The sequence below is a fragment of the Podarcis tiliguerta genome (genome assembly GCF_965153285.1).
Source record: "Podarcis tiliguerta genome assembly, chromosome: 6".
Taxonomy (NCBI): Eukaryota; Metazoa; Chordata; class Lepidosauria; order Squamata; family Lacertidae; genus Podarcis; species Podarcis tiliguerta.
This window is the reverse complement of record NC_139539.1, coordinates 38,297,867-38,320,830: the sequence shown is the minus strand read 5'-3', so window position 1 is coordinate 38,320,830 and position 22,964 is coordinate 38,297,867. Positions and strand designations below refer to the sequence as shown.

The 22,964-nt window shown below is 40.4% G+C and overlaps 2 protein-coding genes across 4 annotated transcripts in view; both read left to right on the top strand.

Moving 5' to 3' along the window:
* Positions 1-8,052, top strand: part of LOC310679332 (C4b-binding protein alpha chain-like) — a 38,626-nt gene extending 30,574 nt beyond the window's left edge. The window contains exons 6-10 of one of the 3 annotated variants that reach the window (XM_083444500.1): positions 801-827; positions 1,935-2,001; positions 3,206-3,446; positions 3,606-3,668; positions 7,905-8,052. In XM_083444500.1, coding sequence (XP_083300626.1) covers positions 801-827; positions 1,935-2,001; positions 3,206-3,446; positions 3,606-3,620 — 350 coding nt within the window. In that variant the 3' untranslated portion in view covers positions 3,621-3,668; positions 7,905-8,052. Of the gene's footprint in view, positions 1-800; positions 828-1,934; positions 2,002-3,205; positions 3,669-7,904 lie in introns of all 3 variants that reach the window. The other 2 variants (XR_014512204.1, XM_083444501.1) reach the window with 2 other exon arrangements.
* The window catches only part of LOC310679349 (zona pellucida sperm-binding protein 3 receptor-like), a 44,528-nt gene continuing 26,061 nt past the window's right edge, over positions 4,498-22,964 (top strand). The window contains exons 1-8 of the mRNA XM_083444540.1: positions 4,498-4,618; positions 8,407-8,507; positions 13,077-13,271; positions 15,302-15,484; positions 15,877-16,068; positions 18,043-18,234; positions 20,558-20,584; positions 22,847-22,913. Of these exons, the coding sequence (XP_083300666.1) occupies positions 8,489-8,507; positions 13,077-13,271; positions 15,302-15,484; positions 15,877-16,068; positions 18,043-18,234; positions 20,558-20,584; positions 22,847-22,911 (873 nt within the window). The 5' untranslated portion in view covers positions 4,498-4,618; positions 8,407-8,488 and the 3' untranslated portion in view covers positions 22,912-22,913. The remainder of the gene's footprint in view (positions 4,619-8,406; positions 8,508-13,076; positions 13,272-15,301; positions 15,485-15,876; positions 16,069-18,042; positions 18,235-20,557; positions 20,585-22,846; positions 22,914-22,964) is intronic.

Genomic DNA, 22,964 nt, shown 5'->3' with positions numbered 1-22,964 from the left:
AGACAAATTTATGGAGGAGAGGTCTACTGGTGGCGAGACTATTATATGCACAAAGATGGAAAGATTAATCATTATCAACAATGGAAGAATGGTTTTTAAAATTTAACTAGGGGTGCCATATATCCAGAATTTCCCAGATTGCCGGGATTTGGCCTTCAGAAACAACTTTTGGGTCACTTTCTGAAATATGGCAACCCTAAATTAATGGACCCAGCTGAGATGGCAAAATTGACATGTTTAATCAGATAAAGGTCATTGTTGACATTTACTAAATACTGGAAAGCTCTCATAGACTTTTTGCATGAAAAATAAAAATAAATAATGGATGGGGGGGTTGAAGATAAGGTTTGTTGATAGAAAGCGGTTTTGTTTGGTGTTGTATTGGAATAGATGAAGTGATTATTGTTTATATATAGCGGACAGATGAAGAATGGGAAGTTCTTTAATCTCTGAACTTTATCTTTTCTATTTCCTATTGAAAACTCTTTTCTATTTATTTTTTCTTATTTCTCTATCTTTTTACTTTTTTATCATGCTTTTATCTTAATGTTGGACAAAAAAGATATTTGAGATCAGGTTTTGTATTTCTCTTTATAAACTCTAATGAAATTTATTTTTAAAAAATGAATATCAGATGCTGGAAACCACAGGAAGGGTGAGTGCTCTTGTGCTCAAATCCACCTCTTGTGATATGAGATCTATATTGAGCTCCAGTACTTCCTTTTATAATTCATTTCTGATGTGGCTAAGTCTAAATAAGTAACCTGTCACTAATTAGTCTTTCCTCTCCTCTTTTCTAGGTATTTTCCTCAGATTGCTTATAGCTGGTATGTAATTTATTGAATATGAATGGGGAAAATAAAAAGATTCATTATAAATGTTTGCATGCCAAGGTTTTATACCAGTTCATAGATTTTTTCACAATAGCAAAATAGAAAGTGTGGCACTCTCCAGCCAGAAATACACATTTTAAAGTTTATTTTATAAGAGAGATATAAGCCTATGCTTAACTATCACCAGCTGTGTTCACAGTCCTCCACATTTCAGAAGTTTTTCACCAGTGCTCAAATCTTTGGTCATCATTATCTAAACACAAACCTGCAAGTAACTTGTAGGTTTTGTTTTGTTTCTTTTTGAGTTACAGTTTTAAACTGCTTAGAGAGAAAATTAGTATTTTGCACACACACACCCCAGGAACAAATAAAGTTGTGTAGAGGGCTTTTCCCCCAGCCAGAACTCACCAGAACTCAGTCCTGGCACCTCTCAGGTGGGTGCCATGGCCATTCTAAGAGAACAAGGGAGGTGCTCATGGTGAGTTCTGGCACTTCTCTTCCTAGAGAAATAGCACTGGTTGTATGCCTTTAGACTCTAGATTTTGCAGAATACTGCAGCTGCACACTGGAACTGTATGTTTGTGCAGTTAACATGGATTAAACGGCTCAACAAATACACTTTAAAAAACAATCAGACTTTTATTTGGAAAGTAACTGGGAAATGCATTGAAAGGTAGGTGTGTGATACATGGATGACTAGTGGGAAGACATTTAAACACCCCGCAAGCAAATCAGGATAAATGATCATTCTTGCAAAACTTCTCCAAAAACAAATCAGAACAATTGCTCAATGAAGACTGGATTTGTAAGTATTCTGCAAGCAAATCTGCTGAGTGATGAATTAATGACCCATTAATTTTTCTTAGAGTTAACATTGGTAGGATGATTCACATAAAAGTCCTGCCTCTCACCAATCTTTGCCACTAATAGTCTAGTGATCACCAAATGTCACATTGTTGTTAACAGTATTCAATAATGAAGTACTGTTCTTTATGCCTCAGGTAACACTGGATAAAATTTCCAAAATGGCTGTTTTTAATTGTACATCAGTTTTCTTGGACTTTCATGAGCCTTTTTTCTTGTGTTCTTTTTCTTTTTTAGCATGCATAATGCCTGTAGTAGTCGTGGCAAGTAAAATGGTTCATAGGAAATGTTGTTCACAAGAAAGGTAATTTTTTTCTTAATATCAAACTCCCCTTTTCCTGTTTCTTTTACATTTCTAAGGTCTACCTTATACATTAACTACACAGAAATTATCTCCATGTAGAGGAAACACGGGACGTGGGTGGCGCTGTGGGTAAAACCTCAGCGCCTAGGACTTGCCGATCGCATGGTCGGCGGTTCAAATCCCTGCGGCGGGGTGCGCTCCCGTCGTTCGGTCCCAGCGCCTGCCAACCTAGCGGTTTGAAAGCACCCCTGGGTGCAAGTAGATAAATAGGGACCGCTTACCAGCGGGAAGGTAAACGGCGTTCTGTGTGCTGCGCTGGCTCGCCAGATGCAGCTTGTCATGCTGGCCACATGACCCGGAAGTGTCTGCGGACAGCGCTGGCTCCTGGCCTCTAGAGTGAGATGAGCGCACAACCCTAGAGTCTGTCAAGACTGGCCCGTACGGGCAGGGGTACCTTTACCTTTTAGAGGAAACACTCCATGCTGTATCATCTGAACTACAGTGCAAATTTTGTTTTTCCTATGAATGACCTGACTGGGTTGCTGATCTGAGATATGGGTATATGGGTGTTCAAATAGTAAAATGCTACTATTTGTTGTACTTGAGGATATATATATTTCTATTATGGTTTGTTTCACTATAATTGAAAATCAAGAAAATGTATTTTTAAAAAATAGTAACACTTAAGGGCCACATATAACACATAGCATCTTACTGATATATCAGCATACACTGTCAAATGTGAAACCATATATTTAGCTTGCTGAGAGCATACCTTTAGGGAAACTGTTGTATAAAGTAGCTTCCCGATATGCAAAATGGTGGCAATTCAGAACCTCAAATAATTTAAAATGTGGCTGCTGGATTGCTAACTGGGATTATGTATTATACCAGTGTTTCAACAACTGCAGTGCCTGTGCCTCCAAGCCTGTTTCTAGGCTTGTTCTTCATGGGACAATGTACCTGAAGGATTATCCTGTCTATATATGTGCCTGTCTATACCTAATATATTATGTACAGGCAGTTTTCTTCATTTCCCAATCAGCTGAAATGTGCATAATGAGGAAAGGGCCTTCTCTGGAATGAGAGCTCAGCTGGCACATGCAGTGATACAATTTCAGTACCATGTGATTTTTTTTTTCAGTACCATGTGAATTTTCCAAAAAAATTTAATCAGATTTACCCTGACACCTCCATTCCCCAGCAGCCTAATGGTAAAGAGAGAGCAAGAGAGATCAGCAACCAAAGAAGGTATTTTGTTGCCAAATACCTTGGAAGAGTCAATGGCAAAATTTGAGCTAGAACACCAGAAAGAAAATGGAAGGCAGCAGGAGAGGCTAGTAAGTTTTAGTGAGCTTCCCATTAATATAACCAAGGAAACAACAGATGAAGCAAACCCAACATCATCTCTGCATGAGGAGGGACCAATCAGTGAAAGCAACTGGGTAGATTCTGCTTATTTTCTCTTTCTTTTTCTTCTTGTTCTTTTGACCCTGAATACCCCTATACATGTTAAAAGACAGAGACAGTCCTCTGCTGAGATGCTCAGCAAAGGCCACTGCACCAAATGAACAAGTAGAATTTCATAGTGCTGTATCCCACAGGAACCCTCTGTGTGAGTCTCCTTTTTCTCTTGTGGACTGCGCGTAAGACCCTTGACACTACAGGTAAGTGTTACTATGTGTATTTTTATGGCGCATATCATGCAGTAGCCCATTTGAAATGGCAAGATTTTGACTCTATAGCCATAATCATTCTAAAAAATAAAACTATAATTGTATCAGTGAAATGTATGACTTGGTTTTTTTAACACCAGAATCGTTTTTGTTAATTTTTTTCTAATGTTATATCTTTTTATTGTCATTCAGTAAATAAGCACATATGGAAGTATGACAATTCACTAATTACAATGTTCCTCAAACCTACACCTGTAATTTACACAGTTACAGGTAGGTATCTCTTTCAGATTCCACTTTTCAATGTTTAAGTAATGAATATGGAAATTCTGTAAGTGTAGTAATATATAAACAAAAGAGTAGGCATTAGCTTGAGTAGAGGTCTGTGGGAAAAATTTAAACTTAGATGCAGATGCATATACTGCAATCCCAACAGCTACTTTTTGGAAGAAAAAAGCCACCTCAGAAGGGGGAAATTTAGAACAAAGATGGTTGCTTTGCCCACCACTGTTTTGCTCTAAATCAGTCTTCAGAGTTGAACACAAGTGGGATGGGAGCAGAGATATGGAGCAGAGAAGCAGCAGGCTTTGGAAGAGGTAAGCTCTTCTCTGCTCTAGATCCCTCACTCTGCAAGCTGCTTTTGCTTTAAAAACAATTGCAAAACTGGAATTACCACTGTAATTTAATTACACACACCTGTATGTGGACACCGTCCCTCTCCCTTTTGTTTTCTCACAAGGTTATAAATACTGTATTGGCTTAGACAATAAATGAAAGCTTATGTTAAGCTTCTCAACACCTGAAAATATAAAACTGGGATGGCAGACACAGTGTCCTCTGGCTGTTCTTTGACTACAATTTTCTGAAGGTGCTCCAAGGAATCCAATGAGGCATTTTGTGAAGTAGGGTGCCTGCTCAAGGGTGCCATGCGATCTTCATTGGTAAGCAAAAAAATATTACTAGATACTGGAAAATCTACTAAGTATTGACAAACCTCTAACCACTATTATTACTATTACTATTATTATTATTATACTCATCTGTTTCTTAAATTGTTGAATTATACAAACATTTCATAAAACTGAATAATTTGCATTCTTTGTTTAGTCTCAGATAAGAACATAAGAACTGCATTCCTAGGTAAAACTGAAATCCTTGAAGTCTGGCCCTTTTCTCTAGGAGCAACTGGCTCATAAGCACAGTATAAGGATGATAGCTTTCCCCTATTGCTTGTCCCAAGCATCTGTACTCAGGAGTCTTCTATGGTCTCTGTACAGTCCTTCATATGGGTTCTGTGCCTGCACAGAGCAGCATCTGCAACTTTCTAGAGCAGGTTTTCCCTTAGTGCCCTCTAGATGCTTTGGACAGCAAGTCCCATAATCCCTGAGCATTGTTCAAGCCGGCTAGGACTGATGTGAGTTGCAGTAGAAAGCATCTAGAGGACACTAATGTGCAGAAGGGTGTTCATGCAGAAGGCACTTAAAACATTTAGGTGGCAGGTCTGCTTCTAGCCCTTAATATATATCCTCAAGTGGTATGCCCCTGTCTTCCTGCTTGGTTCATTATTGACCACTGCATTGGTCCCATCTTTGAAAAGTACCCCCCCCCCCCCCGTTTTATTTTATCTCTATGCAGTTCTTTTCCTTTCAAATGTTGCATTTCATTTTACCTCAGTGTTCTCTCCATGCTTTCTTAGCATACCTCAGTGTTGGTTCTCAAAGTACGTAAGCCGAAGCAGCAAACTTTGTCATTCAGATAGTCATAATTGTTTGCTTCTTGGCTTTGAAAAGGGGCAGGTGTTGGACACTTGCCCCATTGTGTCAATTTTATGAGACCAGCATACCAAAATACATCCACTGCCTTTGGCTTACTTTGCAAGAGCAAACTCACTCTGCTGGAGTCACTCAATCCCCACACCCACAAAAACTGGCTATGCAATTCAGCCCAAACTCTGCGGTTTTTATTGCTGTTGAATCAAGTTCACCTTCACAGGCCTCTCCAATATAATACAGTTGCAAGCACTGTAACAGTCCCCTTGAGCCTTACTATTCACTTTGGGACCCAGGCCATTGACAACTTCTACATCCCTTGAGTCTGGTCTTACTACTTTCATATTAACACTAGTTTCAGTTCCAGACCATGCCAGGGAGGCAGCTCCTTTGACTGCGAGGCAGTGCACCTACTGAGACTAACTGCCATATTTTCAGAATGCAAGCAAGGGGGGGAAAGTATCAGGGAAATAGACCAATGACTTGGGTTCTGTTGGATTTATACATAATAAAAACCTCTGTTCATTATTCTTCTGCTGCCTGGGCTACTGTCCCTCTCAGCCAATATGGCTGTCCCTGCAGCAACTATTTGCACATTGGAGCAACATATGAGAGAGAGCTTGTCAGCTAGTTTCCATGCATGTGGTTTAACTATTGCTCCCCTTGATGTACAATTCCATTTGGCTCAGACAAATGAGAAGGGATGTAAGGTGGATGTAATGGTTTGAAAGTTTTAACCTAATGCCACATTCTTACTCTGCAGTGCATGCCTGTGTATCTCAGCATCAACATTATCTCTGGGAGAAATCCTCTCTCTTCTTCAAGCATCTCCTAGATGACAGAGGAGGGCTCACACAACTAACATGAGGCTAGTTGCCTTGCAAAGCAAGAAATCTACACCTTTAATCATATGATGGACTGTGACTCCAGAGCCATGTAAGGCTCTGTCATTCTCCATTTTCATAGTTGGCTTTAGAGGAGGATTTAAAAGCTCATCTGCAATGGGGCAGTAGAAACAGAGTTCAGGGTACAAAGGCTTGTACCCTTCAAATAATTTTCCCATTGCCAAGAAAGATACCTCTAGCAGATGCATGGCACTTTGGGCTTTCGCTTCCTTCATAAACCCCCAAAAGTTCTAGATTGCTATTTTTTCCAGCACCCTCCCATTTCTCCTTATCAAGTCAGGCTTTATTTCAACAGACCAAAAAGATGTCTGCTTTCATATCTCAATTCAACCAAAGCATTTGTGTTTCCTTCCAGACCATTGCTTTCAGTTGAGAGTTTTGGTGCTTGGCTCTTAGCCACACAGCTCACAGAATTTTCACAAAATGCAACACAATAATTGCTGCACATCTTGGTCAACAAGGCATTTCCAGCATAGCACCAGCCATCAGCATATACTGCATTCCCATGTGAGGTCCTCAGAAATCATGTTCCACAAGCCAGAGCTTCACTTGATGCCAATGTGTCACTTGAAGTTTATAGGTGCTCACTTATGTTTCATAGCTAGTTTCACCTGTTTGCCCTCTGGCGAGCTCAGACCCCATTGCTTTAACTGTCAGTCCCAAATAACTGTTGGGTATGCTTAGGCTCCGCTCTGGTGGGAAGCTAAACGGCGTTTCCGTGCGCTGCTCTGGTTCCCCAGAAGCGGCTTAGTCATGCTGGCCACATGACCCGGAAGCTGTACGCCGGCTCCCTCAGCCTGTAAAGCGAGATGAGCGCCACAACCCCAGAGTCAGCCACGACTGGACCTAATGGTCAGGGGTCCCTTTACCTTAGGGACACGGGTGGTGCTGTGGGTAAAAGCCTCAGTGCCTAGGACTTGCCGATCGAAAGGTCGGCGGTTCGAATCCCCGCGGCGGGGTGTGCTCCCGTTGCTCGGTCCCAGCGCCTGCCAACCTAGCAGTTAGAAAGCACCCCCAGGTGCAAGTAGATAAATAGGGACCGCTTACTAGCGGGAAGGTAAATGGTGTTCCGTGTGCTGCGCTGGCTCGCCAAATGCAGCTTGTCACGCTGGCCACGTGACCTGGAAGTGTCTGCGGACAGCGCTGGCTCCCGGCCTCTAGAGTGAGATGAGCGCACAACCCTAGAGTCTGTCAAGACTGGCCCGTACGGGCAGGGGTACCTTTACCTTTTTACCTATGCTTAGGCTAGAGAAGAGACATGGTAACAGGTGGCATGATAAAACCCTGTTACATAGATGATGCATTATCAACAAGTTCAAGGTTCAAGGAAATTTTGACTAAACATTTGGAAGAATTTCCTGATTTTGCAAATAGCTTTATTCCCATATGCCCATATATTTTAGTAGTTCTGCTGTTATAAACATAAGCACATCAGCACAGCTCATTATTATTTAGCTGTGCTACACTCAGCTGCTTCTTTTAAAGTCACTTTTCATTTTAGAAACTTACCAGTGTTGTTGTATAATATTTATATTGGTTTATTTTCTTTTTAGGCTTACATTGACCACTTCCTTAAAGCTACAAGGGATAAACTGTAAATTCTGAAGAGTATTTTGTACTTATGTGAATCAAATACTTTGATGTTGAATTTGTGTTGTATATATTATTTTGCAAGAAATAAAGCATATACATGAATACAAATCTCAACATTTTAAAATGCTTATTAGACACTGTGCCACTTTGAGCCTTTTTTGCTTACATTCAATGGGTGCAAATATCAATAGGTTTATCAGAATTCTTCAATATGTAAAATATAGTGGGTAAACTAGATAGACTGTAATCTATAGTGAAATGAAATTGTATTCAGTTTCAACCCATTTTATACATAAGAACAAAGTATTTGCCTTGCTGCATTGGCCATCATTGCCTTTTATAGGAGTGAGTTTTATAGTTAAACTCTGCGCTGTGTGGATATGTAATATAGCTGCTAGGCAGAGAACAAGACCAGTAAAAAAAACTGAGCAGGAGAAACTGCAGCTGACTAATCTGCTTCAGGTGTGGACTTTCCTGAATAATATTAGCAGCAGTAGCAACAAATGGCTGGTTCCCTACCCCTGAGAACTTGCAAAATTTGATAATGATGAAGACAACAAAAGGTAAAAATGGATGAGTGTGAGTAATGTGCTGTGTGTTGGCAAGTAGATGAGTGTGAGGTTTATGAGTAATGATTAGTTTGTATTTCAGGATATATTTCAACTCTAACTTAATCATGATAAATTACAGTAAAGTAATAAAAAATGTTTTTATTGTTTTTTAAATACAGTAGTTTTTTAAAGTTAGTTCTGACTTAGGCTTGGGCAAATTTAAATGCAACTATCCCAGCTAAATAAAGTACAAGTTGGCAGTTTTAGAACAAGGATTATACTTGCACACTCCCTACTTACTTCAATTTTCTTTTATTGTATGGTGTTTTTTGTGCTAAGACTATGTTTTGTTAAAGCCCGTTTCCTGTTACATCTAAACTAGGAAACAGAAGCATACTAGATTGAAAGTAGATTGCAACAGACTACAACCAATTAATGGCCATTGCATCAAAGATATGTGCAGGCAGTATTCATTCTACATGAGATGTTCACAATATTGTCATGGATTCTGTAAAGAACCACACATCTCTCTCTATAGGTACTTGCTCCTCTGTAGCAGAATAGTACAACTGTGTATGTTCCCTTCAGACTGTCTTTGTTACTTCTGCTGTTCCTTAGAGAACAGCTGCAATGAAGTAAAGAAGCCACTGTCAAGCCCATTAATCTCTACCCATCCCCTCCTACCTTCTCTTCCTTCCTGGAAAAATACAATTGTCTTCTATGTTGCTTCCTTTACAGTTCTTATGGGATCTTAAAACATCCCATATGCTGGTAGCACATGCTCTCTGCCTTTTGCTTTTATTTGGCACCTCCATTTTACATGTTAGATGAATAAAAGTAATAGTGTTTGCATTCAGTTGAGGAAAGGCTTCAGATGGGGAGGTGACAGAAGCAATTTGTGTTTATTTACTTGTAGAAATTCATACACTAGAAATACCATACGGCCAACAGTTCACAGGCAGTGGAGTGGTGGGACAATCCTAATAGTTGTGCATGGTTGGCTGTGGTGTAGTATGTTCATGTTAGAATATGTAACAACTCTGGATTACAAAATAAACTAGTATAAAAATGCTTTAAATAAAGCTACACTGAAGGATTGTTCTAAATTATTCATAAGCCTCTCACAATATTTCTAGTATCCTTTTCCCTTTATAGACATAGCATTTAATAATTGGTTAAAAATACTTATAAAAGATTCAGTTAAATCTCTGTTTTACTGAAAATCAGTAAAATCTCACTCTTGCAAGCATGGATAGAACTAAAATTAGAATAAATGAAAGTTTCAATGTGTCAGCTGGAAGGTACAAGGTAGCCGATTTCTACAAGGAAGGTGCTCCCTCTATACAGGGACATGAACCGCCGTGAATGATCAGCTACTTTATCCATACTGGCTAGTGCAGCTGTCGCGGGCCTGGAGAGGCAGGAGACGTAATAAGGAAGTACCAGCTCCAAAGGAGCTATTAAATAGGTCGTATGGGAGCCACCTGTTAGTCTATTTCAGGTGATGTTAACGCGCGGGGTGGATGCGACCCGTAGAAACGTAGAGCGCGCGCGCACGCCTCGCCACCGACGCGCAGCTCCTTCCCAACGTTCTCCCCCAACCCTCGCATGCGCAGTTGGCTGGTCGCCAGCTTCTCAGGCCAGCGCTATGCAACGGCCGCCGTGGGGGCTTCTGCGGGCTCTCTGGTTAACGGGGGTATCGATACTACGACTCCCTCTGTGGTCCCTGCCTCAGGATAGCGCGGGTGAGTACGAGGGAGGGAGGCGACGACAGCGCCTCTAGCGGCCGCTGAGCCTCCCTTTGCCCCTTTCGCTCGCCTTCCCGCCGCCTCCCCTCGTGCTGCGAGAGGCTTCACGAAGCGCGGCGCGCGAGTGGGCGGGTCTTTCCAGGCGCCTGAGGTAAACGCGGATGTCTCCCCCCGCCTACCGCCAGGTGGCGCCGAGGTGTCCTTTCTTGCTCAGCTGCGAGGCCCCGCCCCCCTCCGCTGAAAGCAGAACAAATTGGGTTCCACATCCTCAGGCGACTGTCTCTGCCAGGCTGCCATTTTGCCCAGCCAGCTGCGTTTACTTCGGCGCGCGTGGGGAAGATATTGAGGAATAGTTTGGTTGCCTGGGGGCGGGGAGAGTGTTTTGGCATGTAAAAAGACTGCATTGGTGGTTTGTTTGTTTTTTTTAAAGCGGTGTTTGGTAAGCACCAATAGCTGCCAGCTGTGCAATTTACAAAACGTGTAGTTAGACTGTTGTGGAAATATAAAGTATTGTGGACTAGAGGGTAGTTAGTTCATCATATTATTTACTTAAACAGGTTTCTCTGTGTTTTAGCAACTACAACAATCCCCAAAGAACCTAGAATATGCTCTTCGAAATAGATACTTACCCTCGGCTCATTTTGTGTTCATGCTCAATTATTCCATATTTTCATACCAGTTTGTCACTGGCATATTGCCACAAACTATGAATGCAATAAGTTATCAGAGACAATGTCTGGCAAATCACCTAATTCACATGCCTCTCGTCAGTGAGGAAATTGATAAATTTGCTGAACCTTAATTCTTGGCAGAATTTGAGTTTCAACAGATACCAAGACAGTTGAAGTCTCCCATGACTACTGTGTATCTCCTTTTTGAATATTTTGTAATCTGCTCTAGGAAGGCATCATTCCAAGTCTTCAGTCTGGCTTGGCAATTTATAGTAGACACTCACAGTAAGGTCCCTGATTATTATTATTTATCCATATACTCAATCTGCCTTCCATGCACGTGGATATTATTAGGATAGGTTACAAAGGCAGGGATCTTATGGTTCAAATACTTCCTACTCCTTCCTCTCAAGTTTCCTTTTCCAGATTGCAATTCCCTTTCCCTGATACCATGCAAAGTACCTGCACCCATGAGCCTCTTTCCCCAGTTTACGCTGCAGCAGCTGTGGCGTGCAAAGCCAAATGTGCTTGAGCTGCCTGAGCCAAAACAACAAATAAATACCCCCCTCAAAAATGGACATTTCCTTTAAAATATAAAAATCCCTTCAGATGGGCATGTTGCCCCCCCAAAAAGAGAACATGTCCAGGATTTCCCAGACGTATGACAACCCTATGGCATAGGAGCTTGTATGCCTGGCGCACTTTATACCTGCTTCCTGATGAATTAGCTCTTGTCTCCACATGGGAGACTCTGCAAAGGTAGTAAAATCAGGGTACAGTGGTACCTCGGGATGCGAATGGGATCCGTTTCGGAGCCCCATTCACATCCTGAACTCAACGTAAGACGCGTCTGCAAGTGCGCGAGTCACGTTTTGCCGCTTCCGTGCATGCACATGACGTCATTTTGAGTGTCTGCGCATGCGCGAGTGGTGAAACCTGTAAGTAACGCGCTCCGTTACTTCCGGGTTGCCGCAGGGCGCAACTCGAATGTGCTCAACCCGAAGCACATTCAACCCAATGACTGTATTGTGAATTTCCAGAGCTGAGACAAAATGACCATCCAGTTCATAAGTAGCCAGGTCCAGATTTCAGTTATTTATGGGGGGGTTGGGGGGCCCGGTTGGGGTTGGGAACAAAGCGTTTGGGATGAGATGTACTTACCATGGCAGTAGTAGAGGCTTCCTTCTCTCTTTTTTTATCCCTTTTGACTTTAACACTTATGAAATGTTGCCTGTTGTGGCAGCATCTTTTTGTTAACCATTTAAAAATGCTGCCTGTTGTGAGGGAGCAACCAGAACAGAGTTCTGTCTGCTGTATCCCCACTACCCTACCCTCTAAATGCTTCAGCAAGCACCATTTCTTTCTATATAAAAATGAGGTTTAAAAATGGCACTGAAGCTGGGAAAGATTTTTGAAGGGAAATAACTAATGTTCTCTGTAGCTGCACAGGAATTGGAGAGCATTCCTCCAGGCAGTCATTCTCCTCCTAGAAGGCACTGTGACAATGTCACACAGTGCTACAACTTGCATCATCTTGCATCTTTTTTGGAGGAGAATACTGTAATAGCCAGTAGAAAGCCTCTCCAAGAAAGAGTGCCTTTGCAGAGAGGCAAGAGTGCTTTTAAAATGGGATGGGGGCATTAAAAGGTAAAAACTCCCTCCCTGAAACAGGGATAGTTGTTTCCATTTGGGGACTGAACTACTGTTCCCTGAACTAGTTTTGCTCAGCCCTAAAACCAGGGAGTGAGCTCCCTCTCTCATCATTTTAGAGGTTTCCAGAAGATTCTATCTCTGTGGGTAAATTTCCATATGTATGACTCCGCAAATAACTATTTAAAGAGAAATAATTATTGGTTTCCCCCAATTTTGGTCTAATATTACAATTTTGCCTCCATTATACAAAATAAAATAGAAATTTACTTGTCATCTGGGCAGCACAGGACCTGTATACACACTGCCCTGGGGAGGTCACTTCAGTGTTGTTAACACACTAGTTTGACTTTGCCCTTGGAGGCACACTCCATTGCCTCTCAAGATAGATGGATGTCAACCAACAATATGCTTAAATAAATTTTAATATTTTAAAGCATCAAGAATTGAATAACCAAAATATAATACCATTATAGCATTATGAATATGAACTTTTTCTGATATGTTTCTAGGTTTCTTCTGTAGAGCTCCTCCAAACATTTCTAATGGATCTCACAGTGGGACTGGAGCCCCTTTTTATGCTCTTGGAACAGTGATAACATACACTTGCCATGATAATTTCTCTCTTATTGGAGCACACTCTATTTCCTGTGGCATGGATGGTGATACTAAAGGAGTGTGGAAGGGAAAGCCCCCAAAATGCAAAGGTTGCATTTTCTTTTACTCTTCATTCATGATATATTATGATTCATAATATATTAAAAGGGAACTTTATTCTAGATAGCTGTATACTTGTCCTCTTGTCCCTCCCTTTATTTGGCTTTGAATTGATATTAAGCTTCATTGTTCATGTTCAGAATCCCTAAGTTGTTTAATTATATTTTATGTGTGGAATGATTGACAGAGGTGCTTTTGTTATCCTTTTATGTTGGTGCTCTATCTCAGTAAACATTGCATTTCAGTTTTGTGCTATAAAGAAGTGAATGGGGAAGCCCCAATGTTTACAGGCAGTGAGGCTATATACCATGCTCCCAGTTCATGGATGTAGCCAGGATTTTTGTTGGGGGGGGGGAGAGAACATCAGTTTGCTAAGTATTTTCATTGATTGTTATTTATTATGGGGGGCAGCTGCCCCCCTGTGCCCCCTGCTATGCCCGTGCCCGTGCCCCAGTTCTAGGTTTTGTATAAACTGGCTATCTTAGTGGTCCTGATTTTGGTTAATGTGCATTAGCAGATTATTAGCTCTACAGGCCATTCCTTCTCTGCTACTTTTCAGAGAGAATGTGGTTTTGTTTCTAGGTTCCAATTTCAAACCAACCCATCCCTTTCCACTTCCAGCATTACCCCCTCCACCAAGGTGATGCCCTGGACTGGAAAATAAATTTAGCTTCCCTTTTGCACTGTTAAATCCAGTGCCACTTAGCTCAAAATGTTAATCAAAACACTGACTAAACCCCACCACTCAGGAATCTAGAGGGGGTCAGGGCACACAGAAACTTTGTGGAGTCAGGGTACCCACAGTGACAGTTTTACATGTCACCCTAACCTCTGCTGAATGCGTGCAAGATTCTAGGGTTTGGGGCACTTGACCACAGTTTGTGTTCCTTCAGAATGAGGCACAGCAGAGACTTTATTTTACACATATTTACCACCTGGGTTTTGATGGAGAGAGAGTTCACAACATTTAAATCTCAAGAGGGGCTTATCCTTCCCAGCCGCACAGCATTGGATTCAGTGCCATCCCCATGTGTCTCTGTAAAAACCTGGTCCAGCCAGCCTGCATGGCTGCACAAACCAGACCAGTATCAGCCTTTTGTTTCTTCAAGATGCACTCCCAGCAAGCCATTGCCAGGCTGGTCTCATGAGGAAGCTAGCCAGTATTATTTCCTAGCTTTGGCTAAATTAATGAATTTATGAGTTTGCTCAAATCACAACCCTTCACTGACTCACTTATCAGGTTATACACACAAAGGGGGCTGGAGATAGATTGGATGCACAATCATGGCATGGGGAGTGGGGTTCACGCTGTGCTTCCTTATATGACTAAAGCTGTGAATGACTAAAGCTGTGAATAAAGCCATTTCTCTGCAAAATCTAAACATTTGAGAGATCCATTCATCATGCTTTGTGGTCTAATGGTCAGTGGATGGATCGGCCTTCCATAGTATCTGTTTAGCATTTCTGTACTGGATCTGTCACTTGGAGCTAATAAATTGTTAACCTTGGAGAGGTTTCTAGAAGATCCCACCTGTGATCTCCTTAATGGATTATTTCCTATATATATTCAGGTAGGCAGCCATGTTGGTCTCTGACGCAGTCAAAATAATTTTTTTTTTAAATTGTCCATTAGCACCTTAGAGACCAACTAAGTTTGTTCTGGGTATAAGCTTTCGTGCACATGTTCCTATATATATATGTACTGTAATTGTTTGGAATACCAATTTAAACACTAGATACAGATCAGCAATTCTAATACAAGTGACACCACGTTTTAGTTTTATTTATTTTAAACATCCAGGGCAGTTAGTAACAGCTTTTGTAGAGAACGTGTGACATAGAAGATATAGGGCACAGAGTAACATATAGCCAGACAGTGAGTATCAGGTTTTTGGTTTTTTTTTAGAAAACTAACTTTTTAATAAGGCTTCAGCAGAATATACTGACATTTGAGAAAATAAACTATATGCAATGTTCTATTTCTTAGTTTTTGTTTTTTAATATTCCTGTCTGCTTATAGTGGTGAAATGTAAAGATCCAGTAGTTGAACATGGATTAATATTAAGCGGATTTGGACATTCGTATACATATGGCAACACTATTATATTTGAATGCAAAACTGGATATTTTCTGATGGGAAATTATTTGATTAAATGCGGAGCGAACAGTAGCTGGTATCCTGCGCTGCCTTCATGTAAAGAAAGTAAGAATATCAAAGCATTCAAATAGCAATTATGCTTCCTCAGTCAGTGATAAAAGATGGTTTACTAAATGTGGACATGTGCTTTTCACTTTATAAATTCAACATCAGAAGGGACAGCTCCCAAATTCTCTCCTACTTTTATCCTGTTGAATAGCATTAACAAAGTATGTGTGACTGTTGAATGGTTAAAAGAATATTTGACATCCTGGCGGAATGCACTTTGAGGAATGTGTGTTATTTATAAAGGGCCAGTTCTTCTTTCAGTTTCCCTCTTGTAAGTTCTCATCTTTAATTAGCTAAAACAAGTTTGTTTGTTTACATTTATATTTGATCTTCCCTCATGGAACACAATGTTTATTTTTACAATTTTTGTGGGGACTTTTTTGTTGCAGTTGATCCAGGTTTATGCGGTGCCCCATTAATTCCAAGTGGGACTGTGCGTCCATTGCGACATCAGTATAAGATTGGAACAAGTGTTGTTGTAACCTGTAATAAGCAGTATTCTTTTCCTGATGAAACCATGGAGATGAATGTAGCATGCCAAGGCTACAATTCCTGGTATCCTCCTGTGCAAGCATGTTTCTGTAGGTATAAATATAGCTTTGGGGTATTTAGTGATTTCTGTGTTTATTTACCACAAAATTAATACCTCATCATAGGGCTACTACTTTAATATCTACCTATGTTTGTGCTCACATATAATGCAAGAGGAGCTACACTGATTAATTGCTAGCTGGATTCAAAAGGCATTGCTTTGCCTTACGTTCAAAGGATAGTCTAGGGGAAACGTAGAACTAATCAGAACAATTGTTTAAAGTGGTATGGTGTCTGCCTACTGTCAAGGAAATGTATTGCATGGGATTAAAGCAGAGAGTTGCATCCTTTCCTTTTGAATTAACTAATCTGGGAGTATACGCAGCACAACATTGCTCAAAAACAGTCAGTTGGGATTGTTGTTTTGCTCATTATTGTATGTACTACAATTCCAGAAACTGAAAGAATGGGAGAGACATCAAATCAGATCAGTATATAAAAAGAAATAGGACTCAATGAACTTTGTTACTGACAACTTAATGGTAGAGGAAGGATGATGGCTAATTTTGAGCCATAAAACCTTACATTGCTCAGAACCTCAATACCTTGGGGCTTTCGTCACCTCATATGAACTTTCATGGACTCTGTAGTTATAATCAGAGACCTCCTCAGTGTACCCACCTCTGGGGGAGGTGTGGGAGGTGGCAACACAAGAATGGGCATTTTAAGTGGTCACTCCTCCTTTGTGGAATTGTAGCACTAATGTTTATCCAGGCTGTTAGTTAAATGGAATCATGCTGCAGGGATCAAGATCATATTTGGCCTGATTGTAGTTGTAATTTTTAGTTGGCTGTGATAGGTTTTATCATTTTTACATTTTTTTTAATCACTTTTTAGATCAAATCTGGCTTTTTGTATTTTCTTGCTGTATTTGTTTTTAAATGTGAATCTTGAATCTACTTTGAGACATTGTGGAAAGTGCCAAATAATATATATATATATATATATATATATATATATATATATATATATGATTTTTGTATACAAACCAAGAATTAAGAATTTACAACACTATACAGGTGAAACTCGAAAAATTAGAATATCGTGGAAAAGTTCATTTATTTCAGTAATTCAGCTTAATAGGTGAAACTCGAAAAATTAGAATATCGTGGAAAAGTTCATTTATTTCAGTAATTCAGCTTAAAAGGTGAAACTAATATATGAGATAGACTCATGACATGCAAAAAGAAATATGTAAAGCCTTTATTTGTTATAATTGTGATCATTATGGCGTACAGCTGATGAAATAGCTCAGTTGGTTAGAGCATGGTGCTGACAATGCCAAGGTTGCAGGTTCGATCCCCGCAAGGGACAGCTGCCTATTCCTGTATTGCAGGGGGTTGGACTAGATGATCCTCAGGGTCCCTTCCAACTCTATGATTCTACGAGACATAAATTCTACGAGACAAAACCCCAAATTAACAATCTCAGAAAATTAGAATATTAAATGAAATCAGCAAAACAAGGATTGCAAATAGAGCAATATTGGACCACTGAGAAGTAGAAGCATGCATATCTCTCTTTGCATGTCATGAGTCTATCTCATATATTAGTTTCACCTTTTAAGTTGAATTGCTGAAATAAACGAACTTTTAAACGATATTCTAATTTTTTTAGTTTCACCTGTACATTGCAATGTTTTCTTAATGTTTTGGTGACAAACACTTTTCATGTTGCAAATTAAATTGTGCCTTTTTTACGAAGTCAGACTATAGGGCCATTTAAGTCAGTATTACCCATACTGACATGCAGCAGCTCTCCAGTATTTTGGGCAGGGGGCATTCCCAGCCCTAGATAGCATAGATTAAACATGGGATCTTTTGCATACAAAGTAAGTGTGCTACCACTGAGCTACAGCCCTTCCAACCACAACAACACTTTGTTAAGCTAAAATATGAAATATTTGGAAAATAATGTGTGCTTTAGTGTTGCTTTGTTTTGTTTATAATAGTTTGTGTTTTCAGTTAGAACTTCGCCAGACATTTATTACCTGTCTATCCGTAATGCAAGAATAATCCGGGGGAGGAAAACCAGCTATGAGCCTGGAGATACAGTTACTATTCGATGTTCTGCTGGCTATACATTAGCAGGGCCATCTGAGATTCGCTACATTGGTGGGAAGCAATGGTCACCTAAACTTCCATCTTGTTACCTGAGTACGTATGAAGTTGTAGATATATAGCAACACTTATCTGACACTGCTGTCACTTTTCAGGTGTCACTCTTGCTTTTCCTCATACAGGAGATTTTCTTTCTATTACTAGCTTGAGTTTGATGCATATAGGCAGTTCACCTGGCAGTAGGCCACTGGGAGCACTCTCTGTAATAATTAAGAGTCCCTGTGAGTGAGCTAGGAAAGAGGATAGGTGGCTAGGGAAGCTGTTCCTGACACCAGTGGATAATCTAAAGCAGGAATAGGGCTTCCACGTGTTACTGGACTACTACAACTCGTAACAAATCCTAACAAACTTTGAAGGTCCATAGGTTCCCCATTCCTGATCTGAAGTAAAGTAAATTTCCATTCTACCAACTCTTTAAGAAGTGTAATATTTAAAACCAATTAGAAGCAAATAGTATTCTCCTACCTTTCATTTTATAAGCCACATTGAAAAAGAAACTAGACTATTATAAACAGAAACGAATGGCCAGATGGGGAAGGAACTACTACATTCATGAGCTTACACTGTCATAAACCTAGTTTGTGTTTCATTTTGTGGATAAAATTGCTATTGTACTTGGATGTCAGAGTTTGAAAAAAAGGATGGATGGATTTGCAATGATATCTAGTCATGTATTCCAACCTTAAGATGTAGAGAAGCTTCTTGGAGGCTTGAGACTTACCACCTGTTCACTGGATCCTGGGTTCTTTTTGGATATTAAGGACTGAGGTGACCATGTACATCTTTGGAGTAATGAATTGGACCAAGGTGGAGAGCCTTTAGCTTGCTGGCCAAACTTGGTCCACCAGGGTTCCAAATTTGGTCTGCAGCAGCATTACCTCCCCCCCCCCCCGGCAATAAGAAAATATGCCTACCCATCTCACACTTTACATTGTATGTGATGTCAGTTTTGAGGCAGGTACTTAAAGTCAGTTCCCAGTTGTTCCTTTACTTGAGTAAGATGTGGTCTCACCACCCACCTTGCTCAAGGAGGAGGAAGTGTTATTTCAGCAAGCATCAAACAGAGAATAAGACATATATAGCAGCAGCAGCAGCAGCCCCATTGCTAGCCCTGTCTCACTGGAAGGTGCCTTTTCAATTAAAGGCCCCCAGCCTGTTCTGTCAGTCTTCTACTCCAGTGGAGCAGGGGAGACCCTGGTCTCAACTGGGGCCTCTGTGATGGAGTCCTTAGAGTCTGAAGATGGCAACACTGTATCCTCAAATTGGAGTGGCACTGGCACAACAGACGTATCTGATGGAAGTACTTCTAGGATTGGTCCCGCAGGTCTTTCCCCTTCTGCTTCAGAGTTCTTGCCCTCATCCATTGAAGACAAGGAATCCAGCTCCAGCGTTGTGACATAGTTTTGCCTGGTGTACTAGTTACTTACCTTCCTGGAAAAGATAGCTCTGGCCATGGTGACACATACCTTGGTCACTTACAGGTGTAGGGCTGCCCTTGAAAAGTTTTCGGAAACTGCAGCTGCTGCAAAACATAGTTGGCAGGCATGTGCTTTTAGACCATAGTATGCTGGTTTTACATCAGTTGCAATGATTTCAGATTTGTTTCCATACTCAACTTATGGTGCTGGTTTTACCTTTATAGCTCTAAAGTGTTTTGAGACTAAAATATTTGAAAGACAGCCTCCTCCAATACAAACCTGAATATAGGTTGCCTCTTTGGAGTCCTCTTGCCCCACCACTTAGAGTTTCTCTGTGGCAACACCCCGTCTCTGAAATTCCCTCCTGAAATATGAGTGGCATCCCTGATAGATTTCAGGTGCGAATTAAACACATTTAATTCTCCTGGCCTTCAGTGGTAACTAATTAAGATAGTTGTAATCACCTGGTTCTGCTTTTATCCTTTGCTGTTAATTCTATTGAAATGTTCTTATAGTGATTGTACATTGTTTTGACTTACAGAAATATTTTTACAATGCTTTAAAAGGTGGAATAGATACCTTTGAAACCATGTAATTGGTGCCACTTGGTGCTTTCCTCGTGGGGCTAATAACTGAGCTAGTAATTTTCATCAGGACAGTACCAGAGGGGGAAAGGGTTACACCCCACACAAGTGGACAAAAAAATACCCCCATGCCTCCTTTTTAAGAACAAGACCCAATAACGTGACACATTTAGCATCACATCTACTCTGGCCCTGAAATACGTCCACCAGCTGTAGTGTGAAATTAATAGTAATTGGCAGTGCTTCAGCTAAAATTTATTTCTGATGTGACTGCCAGTGCGAATGAGCATTTCTTTTAATTAGTATTAAAGTTTTGTGAGAAGCTCACTTATCAGAATCATTTCCCCTCTCTTCTAGGTTTTGTCTTCGTACTGCTTATAGCTGGTATGTAATTTATTGAAACTGAATAAGAAATACCTGAAAATGTATTTTCAAATTTCTTAAGCAAGGACCAGAGTGTTGCAGAGTCTACACACTTTTACAATAGGAAAGCTGAGCACTATTCAACAGATGTTAAGCATTTTTAACTTTCACATTTCAACTACTGATTACTTTGTCTAGAGGAACAAATGCAAACAGGCACTGGCATTTTTTTGCTGATGAGGGAAAGAGCAAATGGTTGCAAAGGCAGCAATATGGGGTGTAGTAGAAATGAACTTGAGGTGAAGGTTCCATCATTCCAATAAAGTTCTGCCATAAAATTGGTTTAATTTAATCTGTCAATTCAGCATAAAATTCAAACCATGGCCATTAGAATAACGCAATAAAAACATAACCTCTTACTTAAAAAATGGTCTGCATCAGAAATGTTTTCAAAGCCTGCATCTCCCATGGTAGAGAGTTTTGTATCCTTGGGCCCTCTGTCATAAATTCTCTGTGTTCTGCCCACCAACCTACCTGACTCCGCTGGTGAGCATTCAAATAGGGCTTCTGTAACTGTCAATAGATGTTCAAGGTGGAGAAAGCTTGTGGCTCAGTGGGAAAGATCTTCATTTCCTCCCACTCCGTGGGCTAACTTTGACGGTGGCTGCTTCCAATTACCTGTCAAAGTTGACCTGCAGGCTGGTGGGGAGGGGATGAGTATGCATTACTATTTTTTTCCCCACAGGGAAAGAACTTGCAAAATAGTGCCCAGTAGGACTGAATCCTACCTCTGCAACAAACAGTTGATTAACAAGTGGGTGTGGTTTGGGGGAAATGGCCTCACAAACCAAATCAGACCTGATAGACCAAGATTGGTCCACATGCTGGAGGTTTCCCATGCCTGGCATAGGCAGTCCAATAAGTGACTCGACCACAAAACATTTAGTGTTGTAAAAGTCAAAACCCACACTTTATTTGGGCTCAGAAGCAAATAGGTCCAATGGGTTGAGTTCAAATGTTGCTGGCACATCAGTCAAAATTGATGAAACATACTCTTAGGCACTTCTGTTCCCTGCGCTTCCATAAATAACACTAAGTCTAGGAGGACCCCCAAGTTACAAACTTGGACTTTCAGAATGAATTTAAATATCTCCAGATCCAGTTGAATACCTCTTTTCAAAACAATAGACACTCACAGAATCTCAATCCTGTCTTAATCTTCAGTTTATCTGCTGTGCTCCCCCCCAAAACTGCTTTCAGAGACCTGTTCAAATGTTCCACAATCCAGCCATGCAAAAAAACAGTGATTTCTTACAAGTATATCTCACCATCCAGCAAAGACAGAGGTATCATTTCAAGCAGGCAATGGCACTAGAATGTAGGGCTGTGACCTGGCAGATAAGGCCTCAAGGGTCACGCTTGGCCCTGGGGTCTCAAGTTCCAGACTCCACTATAGAAGTGAGGCAATGAATAGGGCACTCTTTTCTAATCCACTGTGACAAGAAAAGGCAATTTGGAAGGCATATGTGAAACACTCACTTGGCCTGATGGATATTTCATGAGCATCCCTTTGAACTGGCCTTCAGAACAGAAATTTAGTAAAACTCTTATTAAGGACCACCCTGGGATTGATTGCCTTTTCTAAAAAATGAAATAGATGTACACTATTGACTAGATTGTATTTGCTGGATTGATGACATTATGTCACTATATATTGGCTGATATTTTCCTATTTTGAATAAATTCTGCCTAATCTGAGTTAACACATGAAACTGTATTATAATAAATTCTTCTTTAAGAAGCAGAACTCGTTTGTAAAACTCAGGGTGTGGGCAATGTTTCCCTGATTCAATTATTAGAATCAACATTGCCTCTTTCCAAAATCTGAATAATAGTCTCAGTTGTATTGCCTCATGGATGGTTTTCCAATCATTTATTGAAGCAAACTACAATATTATTCAACGTTAGTTCAGGAGCTTTATTGTTGTACAGAATATTCATTCTTGTTTTTAATTCCTTTGCTGTATTTTTTCCATCCAGAAGAAACGATACAAGGAAGTTTTATGGTTTTTACCATATGGTTACAAAATTATGGGGAATTCACACAATATTGTCTATGAAGTAGTATCTCTGGAAATCATGGCAAAGCAGCTATTTCAAATGGTTCCGTATATTTGAAAATAAATGTGGTGAAATCACCATGTGCATTCTGTTCTTTACTATCTCAAAGTAAACCAGTGAATGGGTTCTTAAGGTGACTTTTCCCTTTTTTTTTTTTTAAAGCATGTTTGCTTATTTTCTTATGGCTGCCAGCCCAATCGGTTTACGCGGCCTTGTGTTCCGGATAAAGGTAAGACTTTACCAACCTCTTACTCTCCTTTCTTCTTTGCCCCTCTAAGGA